This window comes from Myotis yumanensis, unplaced genomic scaffold (genome assembly GCF_028538775.1).
Source record: "Myotis yumanensis isolate MYYU_CA2020_CCGP unplaced genomic scaffold, mMyoYum1.0.hap1 SCAF_15, whole genome shotgun sequence".
Lineage (NCBI taxonomy): Eukaryota > Metazoa > Chordata > Mammalia > Chiroptera > Vespertilionidae > Myotis > Myotis yumanensis.
The window spans coordinates 21637704-21661250 of record NW_027223766.1 but is presented as its reverse complement, the minus strand read 5'-3'; the positions used below and the strand labels follow the sequence as shown (position 1 = coordinate 21661250).

The window sequence follows — 23547 nt, the reverse complement described above, 5'->3', positions numbered from 1 at the left end:
ATGTCTAACCCTCTGTCCCTCGTTTAGCTCGGCTTAAGACTGCTCCGAGGCAGGCTGACCTTGTTACATCAACAGGGGCGAGAGGGCATGGACTCGAAGTGCTTGCTGATGAGCCTGGGAGGAGGTGGATGGCCAGCCCTAGGGGACTGCCTGCACATGATGTGGAGCTTGTGGAAGGAATGGAGTGAATAGTTGGGGTGCTAGTGGCTGGAGCTGGAGGCATGGAGGCTAAAAGATGGGTGTTGCCACGTCACTGCCTTTGCGTGCTGTTAACAGGCGGTGACACTGCAGTTGGGAGTTAAGAGCCAGCACATGGGCTCACACATGCGGCTCAAGCCCAGGGGTGAGTGGTGGATCTCCAGTAGACCAGATTCCCAAACTTCTCACTTGCCCTCAGGCCTCTGCATAGCCTTCCTGCAGGTGGTGGTGTGTGGAAAACAGGGATGCTGCAACTTTGAAAGATTCCATTCTCAGAATAAAGTGATTCCAGTGTAAAGACTTCATAAATATACATGGTTGGAAAAATGGAAAACTTAACATGAGTAAAAAACAAATGATGGTTCCCATTTTCTTGCATTTGTGGCCACCACCAATAGCACAGTGAGAACGTTGGGGGCAATTAGAAGCCAGTATTCTGGGGCAGAAGGAAGGGTAATACAGCATCGTGAGTGATGATATAGTCAGGATTATATGTTATTAGGGAACTTCAGAGACAAGCAGATCTATAATATTTCAAAACAAACAGGTTGGAAAGGGCCGGGGCAGTACGAGTAATAACAGTGTTGCCACCTTTTTCTACTGTAGAGACATGAAATTCGCCAGAAATGGCACATTAGACAGTAAGACTTAACAGAATCTTCATGCTTATGGACAGAAACTAGATGCACCACACTTTTATCAACATCCTTTTTAGCTGAATGTGTTAATCCCTTTCAATTTCTATGTTCTGCTGGCCTTAATGCCCAAAGCTTAGGGTTTATCTCAGTATCTTCAGAGTATTATTAACTTTCATACAGAAAATCATTCATAACCTCCTCCAGCCTCCTGCCCCATCACTCTTCCCCACTTTTCCACTTCTCTAGCAGCAGCTGTGGAGGACCAAGGAGAACAGGTGCATAAACACTGTCAGAAACAGCTCCAAAAATCCCCTCTCTCTTCCAGCTGCTTGGCTGTCCTCAAGGAATTCCTCAATTTCAGAGTTTGTGAGAATAGATGGGACAATGAAGAGTGGGAGAGGGAAGCAAAGGATGACAATTATATTAAAATGCACCCAAATAAATGTATGACAGCTTTCAAATTATTTTCCATGGGGGAAAAAAGTTCATTCACAAATAGTCACAAGTACTTATGGAGGGCCTGGATACTCCTGAGACTCAAAGGAGAGAGAGGTCGCAGTGAACTAGAGGTAGGATTTAAAGAGTCTTCAGCAAGGATGGGTAGACTGGGTTGGGGGTGGTGTTTATTTCCAGAATCAATCAGAAAAAAAATAAAATACCTGTATTTTCAATAAATGAATTTTTTTCTAATCTTGAGATAAAAGAAAGCTTTTACATGAAATACAGTATGATTGTTTATCTGTCTCACTAATTATCAAATGTGATATAGTCAAATATACTGAATAAAGATGCAGAGCCAGTAACAACATACAGATGAAATCTCAGTGGCTTTCCATTACTGCCATGAGTATCAAGTTATTGAAACAATTTCATCATGGAATTATTCAAAATTTCTGTTAACATATGGAAAGCTTTCAATTAAATATATAACTTTGCTGAAATTGAGAAATATTTCCAGTATAGACGGGATGGAACTGATAAATCAGTGCTTCTTTCTCTTCAACATCAGAATGAAAATGATGACCGTTTTTCCGAGCTGCAAGAAAAAGAAAATGTGAATTCTTAAAAGGATAGGATATAATTTTCAAAAGGTTACTTTATAATGGCTCATCCTATCATCCGTATTAAGTGGGAAAATAGTACCCAAAAGGAAACATACCTATAGAACGTCCCCCAAATAAAGGGGCACCTGATGTAGAGAAGTTACCTGCTGACACAGCTGCACGTCTGCCCCACCCAGACCAAATGGGGTGCTCACGCCCCATGCATCACTTACTAAGTGCCTACTGCATATAGGATTTCATGCAGAGACTGGGGATAGAAATATAACCAGGGCAAGGTTCTAACACTCAAGAAGTCGAGTCTGGTAACCACACAGAATTGTAGATAGTAATGTTTTCATAGTCTATCTTCATTGAGATGCTTCGAGAGTGAAGAGGAAGAAGAAACTGGCAAAGATGAGTCAGGTGGGGCAGTGAGGCCGTTTCCACAGGTCAGGCACGGAGAAGGGGGCACGGGTCACGTTTGGATGTAAGAAGGTAAAGGCTCAGACATTTTCCTAAGATCAAGATAAAGTAACTATAGGCTGTTGTGGCATGTTTTAAAACAAGGATAGCCTATATAATAAAAGCCTAATATGCAAATCGATCAAATGGCGAAATGACCAGCCGCTATGACACGCACTGACCACCAGGGACAGATGCTCAATGCAGGAGCTGCCCCCAGCTCGCAGGCCCAGGCCAGCCAAGGCGGGTGCCAGCGGGGGGGCCCCCTGATCACCCTGCCAGTTGCCCCACAGAGCGGCCTTGATCACCAGGCAGGCCAAGGGACCCTACCTATGCACGAATTTCGTGCACTGGGCCTCTAGTTAGAAAATAAAGAACAAGTAATAGCCCTGCCACGGGACAACACTGCAGCCAACTGCTCTATCCTGTTCTCATTTACTCCGACACACAAGACATGAAAATGCTTCTTGGAACTAATACTACACATGGGAGAACTGTTTTTTTCTTTTAAATTGGGATTTGTGTCATGAAATTGCCCATTCCTCTGAGCGTAATTCTAAACCAGAGTGAACTCAGTGTGGGCAGGAGGGTTGCTAAAAACTTAGGCCAAGCTTGGAGAGATGCCAATAAGGCCTGCTGAAGGGTTCAAGGGCCACGCCTCACTAGAGTGTTGCCTGCCCCTTGCAAGTGGTGCTTGTAGCTCTTTCTTATCTCAGAATCACTCAATTAAAACATAAATTCTTAATTCTACCCACAAACATGGCATGAAGAAAAAAAAAACAAGCAAAGCTGAACTTTCTCCTATGGGCCCATGCCTACTGATAGGCAGCCTTAAAAATCACAGAAGGATGAGTATATACTCAGTTTATATAATTGCCTTGAAAATATAATATCCAATTCCCAGAGAATGTTATAACTAAAGCATTATTCCTAAAAAGACTAGTAGGGGAGAATATTAAAGAAAAAGTATTCAAGAAAAAAAGAAAAAAAAAGAATTCAACAGTCTTTACACCATTGTTCAAGTATTCAGCACAGTTTAGAACACAATACTATTAATTGAAATCATTGTCCTGGTTTTAGTTGAATCCCTAATACCTCAATTTCAGGGCTTTCACAATGACTGTTTTAAAGGTGTGTTGTTGTTTTTTTTAAAAAAAAAAAAAGCATTTACATAGAGCAAGAGTATATAAGAGTTCAGATAAGGGCATTTCCTTCAAAACTACACTAATGGAGTGATAAGATTATGTACCCACATATTACCTTCAGAAACAAAGAACTCCGCTAAATAAAATGCAGTCTTCACAGCGTTGGGTGCGTGGGAAATGCCTTTAAATAACCCCCACTCATAAGGAGGTTTCTCTGGATGCCACTGGACGCCGTACACTGGATACTTGTACCCTGCATGAAAAACACAAACGAGTAAGTAGTAAGCAGTGAGAATATCTACCATGTTACTTACCACTAAATTACATTTTACGTCCTACGTAAACATACTTTAACTCACTAACTCAAAGTGAAACTGTGCATGTTCTCAGACACAAAATAAAGAATTTCAGTTCACAGTCACAATACAGTAATTCGCTGATTTCCAACTTTTTACAATCTGTAATATGATTCGCTTTATTAGCTCATCAGAGTAAAGGAAAATAGTTGAGCCTCTGAGACAACTATAAACAAACATTTTGGAGCTGAGATTTCTCGAACTTCCCAGTTAGTACAAAGCAGGCCACACTCGAGCCTGCCGTTTGAAAGCTCAAGGCTTGTTTACCACCTTCGCCTTCAGGCCAGGACTCCAGATGGGCAGGTCTCCTTGCAGCTCTGCAGACAGGATTCATGGAGGGTGTAGCCTTCAGGTCCTGCTATATGGGGCCCTCTCCATCTGTGGGGTCCTGAGCTTTGCCTCAAGTTCTCCGTATTAATAGTAATGCTGATTTAAATAACCCACTTCAGCGGGTTTCTGTGGTGTAGTGGTCATCTATCTGGCTTACCTCACACACAAGAAGTCCTTGGTTCAAAACTAAGCAGAGATTTGGTGCTCTCTGCCTTCCAGATTCCAGGAGCTATCACTCCATCACCTCCTTCCAGAGGGCCCTACCCAAATACTCTACTCAGCCTTGTGAGTTTTTGGCCTGAGTATCCTTATTTTCTCACTGATTAATCAATGTATTTAGGGAGATGTTTTGCTGTATGTTAGTTACACCTTTTGTTGTTGCTGGAGGAGAAACTGTGAAAAGTACTTAATCCACAATACTGTTGGGTGAAAAAGGCAAAGGGATTGGGAAAAAAAAAATACAATAAAATGCTCATAGACACAGACAGCAGTATGGTGATGATCACGGGGAAGGGGGAAAAATGATGATGGAAGGAGACTTGACTTTGAGTGGTGAGCACACAATACAAGATTGAGATGATGTATTATAGAATTGTATACCTCAAACCTTTATAATTTTTTAACCAATGTTACCCCAATAAGTTCGATAATTTTTTTTTCTTAAAAGAGAGGTCACTGTCTCTATTTATTTCTTCATTCCTCTTTTCTTCCCTTCTTCACCCCACCCCCCACCTAGATGATCCAGGTAAACCACAACTGTTTTAGAACATGAACAAAACACAGTTCCTGTCTCCAAAAGTGCCCTAATTTCGATCTTCAGGCCCCAAAGTTATTGTGATTTTATTCATTAAAAAAAAACTATAAAATCAAAACTAATAAACATAATATGTGAAAAGTGTACATGTAGAGTGACATATACCTTCCACTGTTGAAATAAACTCAATCTTGCCATCAGTATTTGTAGTTAGTACATTGAAAAACGCCTTTAATTTTTCATTCTTCGTAAAATTCTGGAGTATAAAAATAAAATAATTACTCCTATAATTAATCTAAATGCATTGATGTCATTATATAATTAATATGATACCATCTTGGAGAGGCTCCACTGGTGGAAATTTGCAGTCAGAGGCTCTAATTCTAAGGACAGCAACAAGTCAGCAGGAAAATTCCGGAACATTCTGCTCTGCAATATACCTGAAACCACGTTAAGTACAAGGGAAAGAATTTAAACACAGAAAAATTAAAACCACTAATCTCCAGTCAAAGCAATGAGTTATCAAAATTTAAAATTTCTTAAGCCACCCTCATAATTTGAGTACAAACATGTTCATTCACATCTCTAGCCTGTGTAAATAATTTAAAAGTTAATAAATGTCATGGGCACTTTTTACTTGATATTTGCTACTTACTAATCCTGCCCAGCTAACATTTCTTAAAGGGTCAAAAGGAGAATTCTCACCTTTAGTGAAGTTCAGCGGCATTGTGATTCCTTTAGTGTTTGTGTGTGTTAATAATAACTTTCCACTGACCAGATACGAAAGCTCTTCAAATCCAAGGCATGTGCCCCACACAGGAAAGTAGTCTCCATCATCAAAACTCTTTGAAAGAGAAAACGAAGCTTATTCAACCTTTTCAAAACAAAAATTGTACATTTGGTTTGTCATTACAAGACTGGCACCTGAGAGATACATGGGTTTCTGAAGCATTTCCCAGGTTCCAAACGTAAACTGCCATTTAACCTCCAAGCTCCCACATAATAACTCCGTTTTAATCAAACAAACTAGCCAACCTCAGTTGTTTTGGGAAAGAAATGGACATCTGCCAGTCAACTACCAAATAATACAAGTAACAGGGACTATAAATATTAAAGACGATGCTAGATAAAATGCCCATTTTTACATCTTGTATAAATCTTGTCGCTTTGGATAACTGTCTGGTTTTAAACACACTCCTTCCTCCATTATCTCAGAATTTATAGATACATCAACTAGGTGGGGACAAAGAGCAGCTTTCAGGAGGAGATGAAAATGAGTAATATGTGAATAACGCCCAGTACATAATAAAAACAGCCTACTAAGCCACCATGAGGACCCAGTTCACACTAGCGAGCACAAACAGAGAGGGCCGGTCAGCAAGGCTCTGAAGGGCCCCTGGAGCCCAGAATTAAATGAAATAGAAAATGAGCGATAGCCACCACTGGCTACTCATGAGCAGACACACCTCAAGAGGTGAGGGGATGATGAGGCTGGATTAACTATGAAGGAAGTATTCTCGTATGCCTGAAAAGGAATTATCTCCATGGAAAATTACAAAAACCCACCTGGGCCCCAGTTGGTGTGGGTCCTCCCATGGACCAAAAAGTCGCAGGCTCGATTCCCAGTCAGGGCACATGCCTGGGTTGCAGGCTCGATCCCCAATAGGGGACATGCAGGAGGCAGCTGATGGATGATTCTCTCTCATTATGTTTCTATCTCTCCTTCTCCCTTCCTCTCTCTTTAAGAAAGATAAATAAAAACATGTATTTTTTTAAAACCCCATCTGGAATAATAAGAAACAACTGATATTTACCTGTGTGGCAAGGCTGAAAAATATTTCGGCTGTGCGGGCATAACCTGACTTCTTGAGGTCAGCGCCTCCTCCAGGGAAGAGGACCCTGAAACAACATCCGAAAGAAAGCATTTCCACCCCGCCCTACAGAAACCAAACCATCTTTTTATTTCAAAACAACTCCTTCCTTATTACATAAGCAACAAGATCATTACAGAAAATGAGAAAACTAAGGCAAAGAAAGTATGAAATACTTACAATCCTACCCATTTGTAAATTATTGAAGTTAAGAATACTTTTGTGCATATTCTCCCAAAACTCCTTTGATAAACAAGTTTATTGTTGGCAAGGTGAATAAATGGGGTAGAAGGAGAGCACACAGAGCTAGAAATCAAGTAGAGATAACATCCCAAGTACAGGTAGGTTTACATGAAGGTGATCCGTGATGCCAGCATCAACTAGAGGTCCATTAATCATGGCACAGGTTTGGCTCACAAAGAAGTTTTTCTTAACCATAAAGCACAAACTGATTATAAAAACATATGTACGCTAAAATTAAATATCCATGAGAATTTAATGCTATATCATCACCCTGAAATCTCTTTAGTAATAAGCATGGGATTAGAAGAGTTTTGAAAAAGAACACAATCCCATTTCTAGAAGTCTAGGTGGGGGAACGTGGGGGAAGTAGCAAACATTTCATTTTATTTTATTCTACCCATAAAGGTAAGATATAGAAAAATATTTACGGAAAAACCAAGATGGTGGCATAGGTAAACAATGGAAATTACTGCCACCCACAACAAATTCAAAAATACAACTAAAAGACAAAACGGACATCATCCAGAACCACAGGAAGGCTGGCTGAGTGGAAATTCTACAACTATAAGGAAAGAGAAAAGCACACTGAGACTCAGAGGAGGTGCGGAAGTGCAGAGGTACGGAGGTGCACGCGGCAAGGGCTGGCAACTGAGGACGCGGCTGTCTTTTTGAATCGGGAGGGAGTCACAAGCCTCCGACTGCTCTGAACTCCAGTTCCGGTGAGTCTCTGGGGACCCAGACTCATACAGGGAGAAACTGGACTGTCTGGCAGCGGGCAGAACTCGGAACTCGAGGGCGGCTTTCTCTCAGAGGTACTTGCAGCGATTACTAGGACACTGAGAAGCGGGGCCTCTTAGGGCAGGGCTGAGGATCAGCCATAGCTGCTTGCCCCGCCCTGTTGATTCCCTGAGACCCAGCCCCACCCAAGCTGTGGCAGAGGCTTTTGCATATGAATGCCCTGGCCCTTTGCAATCTGAAAATTGCCTAACAAACTGCAGCTGGGCAAGACAGACCCAGAACTTCCAAGAGAAGGCCCAAGGCCCCACAGCAGCTTGCATTGCTTCACAGCTGGGCCTCATTTGGGCACCTCCAAACCCCAAACAAGGAAGGGGAATCTGCAGATCTCCTCCTAGCTCCTGCTGAGTGGCCTCAGGCAGAGGCTAAATTAGCACCTCCTTAGATCCAAGAGCCAGTGTACCCAGTGGTCAGAGTGGGACCATCCAATTACAACTCCTCAGATACATAAGGGACACACTCAGAGGGCAGACTCAGTGAGCACCAAAGCTCCACTGGAGCAAGTCTTGCCTCATAAGGGTGTCTTCAGCACAGAAGTTCTCCCACCGTAAACACAGCTGATTCTCACAGCCAATTGGCCTGGAGGTCAATTCCTCCCAGTGAAACCTACAACAATCAAGGCTTAACTACAACAAGACTGTGTACACAGCCCACAAAGGGGTGCACCAAGACTGTCCACCTCAGGTAATTGGGGAGGCTGAGCCACTGGGCCCTAAAGGACACCTAGCACACAAAGCCACTCTACCAACACAGGGAAGCATAAAACATGCGGAGACAAAGAAACAGGTCACAAATGATAGAAATGGAAGAAAGCAAACGACTGGATATAGAGTTCAAAACCACACTTTTAAGGTTTTTCAAGAACTTTCTAGAAACCGCCGATAAATTTAGTAAGACCCTCAAAAAGACTGGTGAGACCTCCGATAAATGTAGTGAGACCCTCAAGAAATCTAGTGAGACCCTCGAGGTTATGAAAAAGGACCAACTAGAAATTAAGCATACACTGACTGAAATAAAGGATATTATGCAGAGTTCCAACAGCAGACTAGAGGATCGCAAGAATCAAGTCAAAGATTTGAAATACGAAGAAGCAAAAAACACCCAACCAGAAAAGCAAAATGAAAAAAGAATCCAAAAATACGAAGATAGTGTAAGGAGCCTCTGGGACAGCTTCAAGCGTACCAACATCCAAATTATAGGGGTGCCAGAAGAAGAGAGAGAGCAAGATACTGAAAACCTATTTGAAGAAATAATGACAGAAAACTTCCCCTACCTAGTGAAAGAAATAGACTTATAAGTCCAGGAAGCATAGAGAACCCCAAACAAAAGGAATCCAAAGAGGACCACACCAAGACACATCATAATTAAAATGCCAAGAGCAAAAGACAAAGAAAGAATCCTAAAAGCAGCAAGAGAAAGACAGTCAGTTACATACACGGGAATACCCATTCAACTGTCAGCTGATTTCTCAACAGAAACTTTGCAGGCCAGAAGGGAGTGGCAAGAAATATTCAAAGTGATAAATGCCAAGAACCTACAACCAAGATTACTTTATCCAGCAAAGCTATCATTCAGAATTGAAGGTCAGATAAAGAGCTTCACAGATAAGAAAAAGCTAAAGGAGTTCATCACCACCAAACCAGTATTATATGAAATGCTGAAAGGTATCCTTTAAGAAGAGGAAGAAGAAGAAAAAGGTAAAGATACAAATTATGAACAACAAATACACATCTATCAACAAGTGAATCTAAAAATCAAGTGAACAAATAATCTGATGAACAGAATAAACTGGTGATTATAATAGAATCAGGGGCATAGAAAGGGAGTGGACTGACTATTCTGGGGGGGGAGGGGAGTGGGGGGTGTGAGAAGAGACTGGACAAAAATCGTGCACCTATGGATGAGGACAGTGGGGGGGGGGGGTGGTGAGGGCAGAGGGTGGGGGGGGGAACCGGGTGGAGGGGAGCTATCGGGGGAAAAAGAGGAACAACTGTAATAATCTGAACAATACAGATTTAATTTTTAAAAAATAAAAAAAATATTTACTATGTTTTTACATCAACTTTTTAAATTAATTCTAAACTTTAGACATTATAACAAGTCTTTAAATAAGCAGGGATAGTCCAAAGAGATTATAAAAGTTAGATTAAAGGTATTAACATTTTGCCCTAACTGGTTTGGCTCAGAGGATAGAGTGTCAGCCTGCCGACTCAAGGTTCCCAGGTTTGATTCCGGTCAAGGGCATGTACCTTGGTTGCGGGCACATATCCAGTAGGGGGTGTGCAGGAGGCAGCTGATCGATGTTTCTCCCTCATCAATGTTTCTAACTCTCTATCCCTCTCCCTTCCTCTCTGTAAAAAAAATCAATAAAATATATTTTTTTTAAAAAGGTATTAACATTTTGAAAATACTTAAATATGAATTTGAGATATGTGAAATAATGCTGTTGAGATGGTTGTTCATTCAACAACTATACTCTGCTTCTTACATGAGCCAGGCTCAGTATTAGCCTGGACAGCCAGAGATGAGTAAGTTTTCCTGTTAGTAAGATCAGTTCAGTATAAAATCATAGAAAGTATGAGGTGGAACACCTGCCACAAAACCATGCGGAAAATGCTACAATTCAAAATGGATTAATGAAGACCCATTAGCAGTGCTCCCTTTTCATCAACTCAGTACTTACAAAGCTGCCTCTGATCAAATCCCATATGTTTAAGCACAAAATCCTTTCATAAAGCAAAGCTTGACTGCCCCTCCCAGTTGGCAAACTCCTTTAAAGCCAGGCTCTGCCTTTCCGTCTCCTTGCACCCCCACACGGGATGGGCTCTACTGCATCACAGGGACCATGATGGTGCTTCTGAAGTGGCAGAGCAGTGCTCATTTCCTGGTGACCATGTGGAGGTTCCAGCACAGAGTCCAGCCTGGGCTTGTTTATTCTTGCCCGGGCCAAAGAACACTGAACATAAAGGGCATTTTAAACGTTTTACTAAATGGAACTAATTTTATAATAAATATTTACTGAACCAAATTGAACTGAAGTCTATTTGATGAACAAGAACAGATCGATCTAGAGACAAATGGTAGGGGAGGGGGGGTTAGAGAGCAACCAAAGGACTTGTATGCATGCATATTAGCATAACCAATGGAAACAGACACTGGGGTGGTGGGGGCTTGCCTGGGATGGGAATGGCGGGCAGGGGGAGCAAGGGCCAACTGGGGAAAAAGGAGACATATGTAAAACTTTAGACAATAAAATAAATAAATAAATACATAAATAAGAAAACCAGATCTTTAAACAAACAAACAAAAAGAACTGAAGTCTGAAGGCAAGTTTTGAACACAGCCTTTTAAAAAAAAAAAATTGTAATAAATGAATACAGCTTTTAAAAGTGTTTTTTTTTTAAAAAAAAAAAAAAAAAAAAGCTCTTTTTATAAAAACTTTACAGTAACATAGACTCCCTCCATCCCACTCCCAATCAGGAACAACCACCGCTAAAATCTGTTTCGTTGACCTGACAGATTTCTGTTACACGTGTCACCCTCACCCCTACCTTAAGAATCAAAGCAAATGGGAGTATACTATACATACCACTATGTGCCTTGCTTTTTTCGTATAATATCACATTGTTCAAGTAACAACAGTGTCCAAAGCAGCACCGACAGAGATCCTGATTTTTAAACTGTCATACATTCTATCAGATGCAGACAGCCTCCTTTATTTACGAAATTCTCAACTGATGGGCTAATGGGTGGCTTCGAAATTGAGTGTATTTCAAACAATACTATAGTGCATATGTTTGGACCCAACTCTACACATGTGGGGGGTATATACTTATAAAATAATATTCCTTACAAAGGATGTCCTGGCTCAAAGGGTATGTGCATTTTTAATTGCAATAGATATTAACAAAACTGGCCCCCAAAAGACTATGTAACTTACACAGCCATAAGCAAAGTATGAAAATACTTATTTCTTCATATCTTCACCAAACAATATTAACAAATTTTCTGATCTTTGTCAACTTGATAGTTTTTTAAAATGTTTTTTAATTGCTAGAATTAGATTTTCTTTAATTATGCATAAGGTTGAACATTTTTTCATATTATTAAAAGTTTTTTTTTTCTGTGAGGTAACCAATCATAACTTTTTTGGCGATGCCACAGTATAGACAATTTTTTCCAAGTTCTATTCAAATCACCTTCTGAAAGAGAACTGAGTAGTATCCTTAGGCTTAAGATTTATAAATCCCCCAAGTACGCCATGCCATTCAAAGTGGCTTCAAAATACTTAAGACAGGCATTAGAAGAACAAAGACTATGTCACACATTTAAAAAAATGATATATGTCTACTGTGTAACATTAATTTCTTATGCTTCCTTCTCTGCAGGACAATTGCATCTCTCTCTCAACAATGTAATTCCTCTGAAAGAACTCAGGAAACTAATGGCACACCACTGTAAGACGGTTACACAGAAACACGTGGAATACTTATGTGTCCTTTTTTGCAAGAGCCAACAACACAGACCTCACACACCGTATCAAGCCAGTGCTGCCAACTTACCCATTAATGGACTGGAAAAGCTTTACATACTCTTCATCGGTAAGATCAACCCTGAAAACAAGAAAAACAGTGACAAAACATCCGTTTCCAAACCTAAGAAAACAGTCAGGCTCTAAATGAAGTCACATTATTGCTAAAAGCCAGATGAAGAATAATTCTTAAATACTAGGTAATATCACCTCTCTACCTTCCTAGAGGCAGCTTTTCAAACTACATGTAAGCCAGTCCTTGTTTTGCTAATCAGACAAGTAAACATGCTTTCCTGTGGTCTAATATAATTTAATATTGTGAAGTATGTGTTCATATGCAAAATATCAAAGACCATGAGATTTGGGGATACAGAGAACAAATTGATGGTTACCAGATGGGAAGGGGGTTATGGGACTAGGTGAAAAAGGTGAAGGGATTAAGATGTACAAATTACCATATATAACAGTGGTCACAGGGATGTAAAGTACAGCATAAGAAATATAGTCAAAAATCCTATATAATAAAAGCCTAATATGCAAATTGACCTAACAGCAGAACGACCAGTTGCTATGATGAGCACTGACCACCAAGGGGCAGATGCTCAACGCAGGAGCTGCCCCCAGCCTGCAAGCCCCAGGCCAGCGAATGCGGGTGCCAGAGGGGGCCCCCTGGTCGCCCCGCCAGTTGCCCCAGAGAGGGAGGCAACTGGCAGCGGCAGCAGGGGAAGGGGCTGGCAAGTGGGTGGCAATAGGCTGGCCAAGGTGGGTGCCAGCGGGGGGCCCCCCCCCGATCGCCCCGCCAGTTGCCCCGCAGAGGGAGGCAACCGGCAGCGGCAGGGGGCAAGGGGTGGGGCCAACAAGCAGGCGGTGCCAGACCAGCCAAGGCCGGTGTGAGTGGGGGCCCCCAATCACCCCACTGGTTGCCCCATAGATAGGCCTGATCGCCAGCCAGGCCTAGGGACCCTACCCATGCACGAATTTCATGCACCGGGCTTCTAGTATTGTAATAACTATGTATGGTGTCAGATGGGTACTAAATAGACTTATCGGGAATCCCTTCATAAGTTCTACAAATGCCTAATCACTACATTGTACACCTGAAACTAATATAATATCGTATATGTCAACAGTAATTGAAAAATAAAAAAATTATTTAAAAAAAAACAAAACCACGAGATTTAAGCACTGGTAATTTCTCCACTAGCCAATCAGTATGTATTAACACGCCTATCTTAACCTCAGGCAGCTTTGGTATATAAAAACAATCCATAAAAAAGCCTCCACCATGCTTCATTCCCCCCACCACCAACTGCACAGGTCTAGGGACTACTGTGTATTCGAAAGTTAGAAGAGTTGAGATCTAGGGAGGGATTACATGCAGATCACTGCAGACTGGCCTAATCTGCCCCTGGATTATTCTGAGGCACCTGTGTCAAACACCCCGTGAATTCTTCCACTTGTTTCTATCTTCCTCTATCTCTTTTTTCAATGTCCTGTAGTTTTCCCAGTACAGGTCTTTTACCTTCTTGGTTAAGTTTATTTATTTATTTATTTATTTATTGCTGCAATGGTAAATGAGATTTTTTTTTTTTTTTTTTTTTAGTTTCTCTTTCTGAGAGTTCATTATTGATATATAAAAATTCCATAGATTTCTGGGTGTTAATTTTGTTGCCGAATTCATTTATTAAATCTAGTAGTATTTTGATGGAGTCTTTAGGGTTCTCTATGTACAATATCATGTCATCTGCAAATAATGACAGTTTTACTTTCTCCTTTCCAATTTGGATGCCTTTTATTTCTTTTTCTTGTCTGATTACTACAGCTAGCACTTCCAGTACTAAGTCAACAGGAGTGGTGAGAGTGGGCATCCCTATCTTGTTCCTGTTCTTAAGGGAAATGGTTTTAGTTTTTGCTCATTGAGTGTGATGTTGGCTGTAGGTTTGTCATACAAGGCTCTTATTATGTTGAGGTATGATCCCTCTGTTCCCACTTTGCTGAGTTTTTATCAAAAAAGGGTGTTGGATTTTGTCGAATGCTTTTGCTGCTTCAATTGATATGATCATGTGACTTTTGTCTTGCAATCTGTTATTGTGCTATATCACATTTATTGATTTGTGGATATTGTACCAGCCTTGTATGCCCAGAATAAATCCCACTTGGTCATGGTGTATGATCTTCTTAATATATTGCTGGATTCGATTTTCTAATATTTTGTTGAGGATTTTAGCATCTATGTTCATCAGGGATATTGGCTTGTAGTTCTCTTTCTTTGTAATGTCTTTATCTGGTTTGGGGGTTAGGATAATGCTGGCTTCATAGAAAGAGCTTGGAAGTGTTCCTTCCTCTTGAATTTTTTGGAATAGTTTGAGGATAGGTGTTAGTTCTTCTTTCAATGTTTGGTAAAACTCCCCTGTGAAGCTGTTAGGACCAGGGCTTTTGTTTGCTGGAAGTTTTTTATTACTGCTTCCATTTCATCAATAGTTATTGGCCTTTCAGGTTTTCTGATTCCTCCTGATTGAGTTTTAGAAGATTGTATTTTTCTAGGAATATGTCCATTTCGTCCAGGGCCCCCTAACAATCAGTAAGTTACTGATGGTTTTATCCCCTAATCCAGAGAAGACGGATGGGATTACTCTGTGACAATTGGCTACAACCTTTAAGTCACAGAGAGATGGGTTTGCTCTCCCAGAAGTTCAACAAAATGCAAGGACAAGGAAAGAGAGCACCCTGCTGGTGAAATCTGTCCATTTAGCAGTCTCATGGTTTTGTAAGAGAATAACAAGACACAATGCCCTCTCAACCTGCTACAAAAGTAGGCTGAGATCAAATATCAACTACAGTCCATTTCTGCCACAGGGAAAAGTTTGTTTGCTTGTTTGTTTGTTTGTTTGTTTGGGGGGGGGGGGGGGGTTGGAACACCTCTAACATTATTAAGTAGACACCTCTGATGCCCTGAACTTGGCTGTGCTAGGCCAGCAAACCCCTCTGGGCTCTGCTCTAACTCCAAATGAGCTGTGCAAGCTCAGGTCTGCTCAGAAGTTATAATAATCCTTCTGGCAAAGAGCCACAAAGCAGTGGGTGACACTGCAATGCTGCTCACCATTCTCTCACATGGTGGATAAATGGGCAGGTGGCCCTGACTTGGGAAGCGACAGGGAGACGAAATGTGAGTTTACCCATCCCCAGTATTTTGCCAGTTCAATCTGCCCAAACTGTGCCAACCAAAAGAGAACCGTTCAGGACCCAGAACCTCCCCCATGGATATTTAAATCAGGATGGGCAGCCACCACCATCAGGACACAGAATGGATTTAGACCACTCAGATACACCCAGGGACTTCTGACAGCTAGCCATGTAGGCTAGTTTCAGTCATTTCATTCATTCTAGACAAATGGCTTCCACGTTGTCCATGACTGAAGTTTTGACCCCTGCTTATCACTATTAAGAGCCGTAACTGTTGAATGTTTTGGGAGAGGGAGGTTGTCACAAACTCAAGTGCCTCAGAGACCTGCCAGGGAAAAGAGGCCAGGTCACATGCTTTGAATGCAGATGTTATTTGCATGTTGTCAGACTTTTTTGAAGCAAAAGAACCCCTCAAAGAAAGAGAAATAGTTCACTCTCTCTTTAACTAAAAAAATACCACGTAAGCCTGGTAATGATGACAAATGACACAGCATGACAAGGAGTGAAGGGCGTTGTTGCCAGCGGAGAGCACTTGCTCCACTTCAAATCAGCTCTAAATAACTTGGTTTAAAAAAAAAAAAAAAAAAAGCCCTAACCGGTTTGGCTCAGTGGATCGAGCATCAGCCTGCAGACTCAAGGGTCCCAGGTTCGATTCCGGTCAAGGGCATGTACCTTGGTTGAGGGCACATCCCCAGTAGGGGGTGTGCAAGAGGCAGCTGATCGATGTTTCTCTCTCGTTGATGTTTCTAACTCTACCCCTCTCCCTTCCTCTCTGTAAAAAATCAATAAAATATATATTTTTTTTTAAAAAAGAGGCCAAAAGTCAAGATTTTAGTAGTCTTTTGATTTGCTAATGTTTAAAATGCTGTGTGAACAAAGCACATTTTTAAACCAAAATCAGCCCGTGGGGTGCCACATGCTACCTCTCAGGAAAAGGAGTCTCTGTGGGTCCCACTAGGGCCAGGCCCACCATGGGAAATTGGGATAACCTGAGAGCACGAGGCACCTGAGAGAGAGGCAGTAGAAAGAAGACAAAAGAAGACCAAAGACAAACTTGTTTACCTATTCCAGAATTTTGCCCATGTCTCCCATCCTCCACCTTTTTCCTTCTAACCTACAGGAGTTGGCTCCCAGCATCCCACCTGCAGAAATGAACCCGACATTATCAGTGAGATCCTCTGTCTCATTCTACATTAGGTAACCCTTTGCAGGTTGCTCTGGGAATCTATTACGTTGTTTTTATAGGATCATATGATTCTAACTAGAGGCCCGGTGCACAAAAATTTGTGCACTGGGGGGCAGGGGGGGCCTCAGCCTGGCCTGTGCCCTCTCGCAGTCTGGGACCCCTCAGGGGATGACCACTTGCTGATTGAGGCCTGCTCCCCAGGGGATAGGGCCTACGATGGCAATCAGACATCCCTCTGGCCGCCCGGCAGCCCTCGGAGGATGTCCACCTGCCAGCAGGGAGCAGGCCTAAGCTGCAGTCGGACATCCTTAGCGCTGCTGAGGAAGCAGGAGAGGCTCCCACCACCACCCTGTACTGGCAGCAATCAGCCTGGCTTGTGGCTGAGCAGAGATCCTCCCATGCGAGAGTGCCCTGACCACCAGAGGGCAGCTCCTGCATTGAGAGTCTGCCCCCTGGTGGTCGGTGTGTGTCATAGTGACCAGTCATTCCCAATCTTTCTGCTGTTAGGGTCAGTTTGCATATTAACCTGTTACTATATAGGATAGAGGCCTGGTGCACGGGTGGGGGCCGGCTGGTTTGCCCTGAAGGGTGTCCCGGATCAGGGTGGGGGTCCCGCTTGGGTGCCTGGCCAGCCTGGATGAGGGAATGATGGCTGTTTGCAGCTGGTCACACCCCCTTCAGGGTGGGGGTCCCCACTGGGGTGTCTGGCCAGTCTGGGTGAGGGGCTGAGGGCCATTTTCAGGCTGGCGGGAGACTGAAGCTCCCAACCTCTCCTTTTTTTCTTTTTCTTTTTTATTCTGGGATTTATTTACCTTCTATGGCTGTTACTGGAGCTGAGAGCCGGCTTTAGCTCTGAGGCGGGCTCCAGCTCTGAGGCCTCGGCTGCTGAAAGCAGGTATCTGGGTTTGTTTGGCTTCTATAATTAAAACACTGTTGCGGTCCTGCTGGCTGAGGCCCAGCTGGCTGAAAGCAGGTATCTAGGTTTGTTTAGCTTCTATAATTGCAACATTGTTTCTTAGAGTGCAGCTCAGAGCCCAGCAGCGGCAGGTGGGGAATCTTGGCTTCCTCCATCACTGGAGCAAGCAAGCCTCCTGTTCGCTTCAGCTGCCTGGCTGCCGGTCGCCATCTTGGTTGGCAGTTAATTTGCATATCGCCCTGATTAGTCAATGGGAAGTGTGTCGGAGGTACAGTTAATTACCATGTTTATCTATTATTAGATAGGATTCCAAGCAATTTATTTAAAAAGAACTCTGGGAACACAAGCTGGAAATCAACCTTTATGCCGACAGCCACATTTTCAGTGTCTGTCACACATGCCAGTACTTGGTGAATCATTGGTTTCAACACTTCCCCAGTTTCAAAACTTCTGTCTTTCTCATCTCTTCCTCCCTGTACCTTTACAGTAGTCAGGTCATGTTTATTTTTCTTAATATTTATCTATCAAGGCTACAACCACTGTTCTAAGCCAAACCCTTCCCACTTCACAGCCTACTGCAAGTCTCTGAACTAGCACACCTGCCTGTCCCTCCTACTTCCCACCCATGCAGTCAGCTCTAATGTCCTAGAAGAATGGCTTGCAGAAAATGCTTCCATGATCAAAACTTTGAAAGGCTGTTTTGAAGGTTCCCTGGAGCCTCTTCTGCAGCTCTAAAACTCTGGTACTATCTGGTTTCCAAGTAAGATTTCATTTGAAAAATTAGATCTGCTACTGAGGAATTAAAGACTAACATCAAAAGCAAATGTTCATCTTGGGGTAGGGAACAGCTAATTGTAAAAGAACAATAAGAAGACAATCCTTGCCCTAGCCAGTTTGGCTCAGTGGATAGAGCATTGGCCCAGGGACTGAAGGGTCCCAGGTTCGATTCCGGCCAATGGCAGGCACATGCCTGGGTTGCGGGCTCAATCCCTAGTAGAAAGCATGCAGAAGGCAGCCGATCAATGATTCTCTCTCATCAATGATGTTTCTATCTCTCTCTCCCTTTCCCTTCCTCTTTGAAATCAATAAATATATTTTTTTTAAAAGACAATCCTTATGAAACTAAACATAGAACCATTTTGTGATATAATTCTCCAAATTGTAATATTTGCATTTTGATTATTAATATTCCATTTGAACAGTGTTTTTGGTTATAGGTTTTTTGTTTGTTTGGGGGGTTTTGTTTGTTTTGTTGTTGTTGTTAATCTTCAAACACCAAGGATATTTTTTCCATTGATTCTTTAGAGAGAGTGGAAGGGAGGGAGCCCAGGAGGGGAGAGAGTATGAGAGAGAGAAAAACACTGATTGAGAGAGAAACACACGAACTGGGGCCGGGGATCGAACCTGCAACCTAGGTACGTGCCCTTGACTGGGAATTGAACCTATGATCCTTTGGTGTGCAGGCCGAAGCTCTAACCATTTATCCACACTGGCCAGAGCATATTACAGTTTTTAAATGCAGAATTATTTATAAAAGCAGTTTGCCCAGGGCAAAAAGTGATATTTTGTGTGTGAAATCACTTATAATGGATTAGAAGGTGGCGCTGGAAGCTTCCAAAATACACTAATTTTGGATGATAAGATATTGTGAACACATAAAGTTTTGTTTGTTAAAAAAGTCAACTCTTTCCAAATCAATCTATGGTACAAATCATTTTATTCTTACTAGGTCATTACATCACAAAACCACTGTTGCTCTTTTAAACCTGTAATACCGGCAGCTTATACTGAAGCAACACTGCTGTATTTGTTACTTACAAACTTTTAAAGTAGAGTGTGAAGGTATTTCCGAAGTCATCTTCTAAAAATCTCCTTTATTCCCTAAGTGGACCCTTATCCTAATATTATGAAATAAAGCTGGTAAAGTTATAGATTCTTTTACCCCACTAATTTCACGATTGTCTAATGAGGACCGCCTTTTGGGTTGTAAAAACAACTATCATTTCATTCTCTATCTAATACATATGACATACCTCTAATGATGTGAGAGATAAGCGTCACTTTATACTTTAAGCAATGTAGTGAGAGACTTTAAGCTTCAGATCTGTGGCAAAAATCAGGTGCAGTAGTACCACATTTAAATGATGCAATCCAAAAAGAGGCATTAATTTTAGAGATAAAAGCTAATTTTAAAGGTAAAACAGCAGCTTTATTTATACAATGTAAAAAATACTGAACCATACCTTATTGGTACAACTCTTGCACCTGCAGACTCCAAATACTTTACATAGGATGCAGCAATATAGTATTTTCCCAGGTTTTTCATTGCCTTAGTATAGCACTTTTGCATTAATATTCCTAAATTACAAACAAAAAAGGTTTTAGTTTCAAACAACTGCCTTTTTTCCTGCTCAGAAACTGAAACAAATCACAGTAAAAATATAACGACAGTAGTTCCCCCTTATCCAAGGTTTAACTTGGTGAGGTTTTGGCTACCCACTGTCACCCACGGCCTGAAAACATTAAATGGAAAATTCTAGAAATAAACAATTCATAAGTTATATATTGCACACTTCTGTGAGGCATGATGAAATCTTAAGCTGTCCCATTCCACCCCACCCCAGACATGAATCCATCCCTTTATCCAGCATCGTCACCCCGTAGATGCTCCAGACCACTTAGTAACTGTCTTGGTTAGCACATAGACTGTCTGGTATAGCAGTTCACATAATGCTTATTTTACCTAATAATGGCCCCAAAGTGCAAGACCAGTGCTGGCAATTCGAACATGGCAAAGAGAAGCTGTGAAGTGCTTCCTCAAGGGAAAAGTTGAGTGCAGTACAGTAAGATATTTTGGGAGAGATACCACATTCACCTAACTTTTATTACAGCATAGAGCTGATTCTTGAACATGGGTTTGAACTGTATGGATCCACTTATACATGATTTTTTCAGTAACTATATACTCGGCCCTCTATATCCCCACATATGCAGATTCAACCAACCACAGATCAAAAACAGTATTTTTTATCCAGGGTTGGGAATCCGCTGATAAGGAAGGTCAACTTAAATTATATTCAAATTTTCGACTGTATGGGTCAACTGCATTGTAATAACTGGTCTATTTTATTATTTATTAGTTATTGTTACTAATCTCTTACTGAGCCTAATTTATAAATTAAGATTTGTCATATACACATACACATATATGAAAATACATAGTATATTTAGGGTTTGGTTTAGTATCCAAAGCAATCAATCCAAGCAAACATCTTGTTTCCCCCGAGCTATTATAATAGCCTCGTAAAAGATCTCTCTACAACCTTTCTTAAACAACCCCACCATCTCCAACCAGTTCTCCACATGGTAAGAAACCTGATATCACCATTCATTCATTCATTCATTCAATTAGTATATATTACAAAATCATACTACATAGCAGGCACTGAACTAGGTGCTGGGGACACACTAATGAATAAAACCAATAAAAATCACCGCCCTGTGGACTTTAATTCTAGTGTGTGGGAGAAAAAGAAGACAAAAAAAATAAACAAGATAAAATACATAGTGCTATGGAGAAGTGAAGCAGAGGAAGAAGGTGTGTGTTTGGGGTTGGGCGGGGGGTGGGGGGGTCCCATCGATGGGGGATAGAGGATCTCTTAAATATGCTTGCTAGGCAAGGCCTCCCTGAGAAGGTAGACCATGGCATTTGATCCAGGACCTAAGAGAGGTGAGAGGACAAGGCATATGTAGATATCTGGAGGAAGAGAGATCCAGGGTGAGGGAACAGCAAGTTCAAAGGCTCTGAATCAGGCGTGTGCCTGTCCCATTGCAAGGAGTCCATATGGACCAGGGCCCTGTGTGAGCTAGAGGGAAAAGCCATAGAAAATGAGGTCAGAGAGATAGATCAGCAGGGTGTACCGCCCTGCTGGGTGCACCTCCCTGCACTTCAATGGGCTCCTGAACTTTCATAACTGTTACAAGACCGTATGTGCTCTGCCCCACCTACCTCCCTGGCTGCCTCTCACAACTGAAACCTCAGCCCCAGAATAATACTGAGTCACATCAAAACACGCCTATCCAGAGAGTACACCTGTGCCCCTAACAATTGCTACTCCACCGTTTGGAACACTTTCAATGTCCCTGCAGGTGACATGAGACAACACTTCTGTAACCCCAGCTTCTTACAATTGATATTTTCTCAGACACTCAGTTCATATAGACCAAATGCCAAAGCTGGTTCAGTAAGACTGTTTTTCTCCCCGTGGATAGGTAGGATCCTCTTAAGGAAAATAAAAGTTGGTAGTGCAAAAATTAGGGAGTGGCACAGGAAATGGGAGTGGCACAGGGTAGGCAAGGGTAAGGTGCCACAAAGGAGAATTGGGACATATGAACACAAGATACCAGAAAGGAGAAAAATATGTACATGAGAGAGAGCAGGTAAGTTCCACCAACTTACCCCCTTCCCCTTGCTTCCACACAAACTCACTTCTCCCATCTTGGGAGAAAAGTTCAGGCTATATTCCAAGCCCCCCAGAAGGTGACCAAAATGTCACCCATACATTAAAGCCATCTCACAACTTTTTTGGCTTCTTTGTCTTTGAATCCTTTGCACTTCCTAACTTAATGCTCTGCATGTAGTAGGTGTTCAGTAAACTATTTTGTCTTAATTGATCAGGGCGCCCAAAAGCATATTCATTTTTTTCTACATTTGACCCTGAACTACCACTGTTTCTAGAAAAAGGAAAAGAATGCCCCTCCTCTCCTTTTTATTTCCTCCTCCCTGAACCCACAATTCCCAAACCCATGACACAGAATTATTATTTTGGGTTAATTCTCCTTGGAGAATCTAACCTCTGTTTTAAATAGCTATGAAACAAGGCAGTCCAATTTCCAAATATTGATACACAACCCATTTGAAAATTGGGCACTACCAATATAAAGGAAAAAACCCTCATCTATTTTGCACTTATTTACCAAAAAAAAAGTGCTCCTCTTCGTGGAAGAAATATAAATGGCATAATATTACAGCTAAAATTAAACCAATCTTAATTGTCAACATAAATTACTTCTGGCAAGTTTTTATTCCAGGCTGACTTCCCATGGGTAGCTTTCCCCCTGCCCTGTCTCAAATGTTCCTTCTGACAAAGCAAACGGATTTGACTTTTTGAAATATAAATTTGTTGGAAATGAAATATTACATGCTTCATTTGAACACCAAACAGAATTGGCATTAGGATCACACGGGCCACTGCTGCCCTCCGCTGCTCAAGATGACAAAACCCGAGGTATACCATAATTTCTTGAATATCTAGTCAACTCGATTTTTATATGTACAGTGCATTGCATCTTGAAATATACCCTCAACCAGTGAAATTTTAATGAACATAATGCATGCATAGAATTTGCTTAATTCCTAGAAATCCCTAGCTGTGTACCGAGAATAGAACCATCTGCAAGGTTTTCTCCACCCTCCCAACTTAAAGCCCTGTGAAACCACCCAGGCATCGGCGTGGTTTCGGCGAGATGCAAACGGCGCCCCGGCGCGGCTCTCCCGCTGCGCCCGGGGCTCACAGCGCACCCCCGATCCCCGGTCTTCCCCAGACCCGACGCCCTCCCCGTAGCCGTGGCAGGAGGCGCCCAACTCGGACCCGGCGCCTTCTTACCGATAATGGGCTTCTGGGTGGAGGCAGGGGCAGCGGACAGCCGGAGGGTCACCGCTGCGCACAGCAGCAGGCCCAGCGCGTACAGCAGGTGTCCCGGGCTCGCCATGGCACCGACCGCCTCCCGCCGTCTTTCAAAGGCTCTGCGGCCGGGTGGCCGGGAGCGGCGGCTAAGTGGCCGCGAGGCGGCTGGAGGGAGTCCGACGGGGCGGAGCTCCGCCGCGGGGCCCTAT

At 42.3% G+C, this 23547-nt stretch overlaps 1 protein-coding gene across 1 annotated transcript; it reads right to left on the bottom strand.

The window, feature by feature from the left end:
* Positions 1-1437: 1437 nt before the first annotated feature.
* Positions 1438-23492, bottom strand: GGH (gamma-glutamyl hydrolase). Its single transcript, XM_070392233.1, has 9 exons — positions 23318-23492; positions 19895-20009; positions 12398-12448; positions 6741-6825; positions 5632-5770; positions 5260-5366; positions 5092-5182; positions 3602-3739; positions 1438-1872 (listed from the first exon to the last, which is right to left on the bottom strand). Exons 1-9 carry the CDS (start codon positions 23421-23423, stop codon positions 1751-1753), a joined length of 954 nt encoding a protein of 317 aa, XP_070248334.1. The 5' UTR covers positions 23424-23492; the 3' UTR covers positions 1438-1750.
* Between the last annotated feature and the right edge of the window lie 55 nt (positions 23493-23547).

Bases quoted from the DNA above. Each gene is read 5' to 3' on its own strand.
- GGH (XM_070392233.1), bottom strand. From the start codon at position 23,423: ATGGCGAGCCCGGGACACCTGCTGTACGCGCTGGGCCTGCTGCTGTGC. The intron at 20,010-23,317 runs GTAAGAAGGCGC...TTTGTAATTTAG, and splicing joins CACCCAGAAGCCCATTATCG to GAATATTAATGCAAAAGTGC. The intron at 6,826-12,397 runs GTAAGTTGGCAG...ATGTTGTTTCAG, and splicing joins CTTTTCCAGTCCATTAATGG to GGTCCTCTTCCCTGGAGGAG.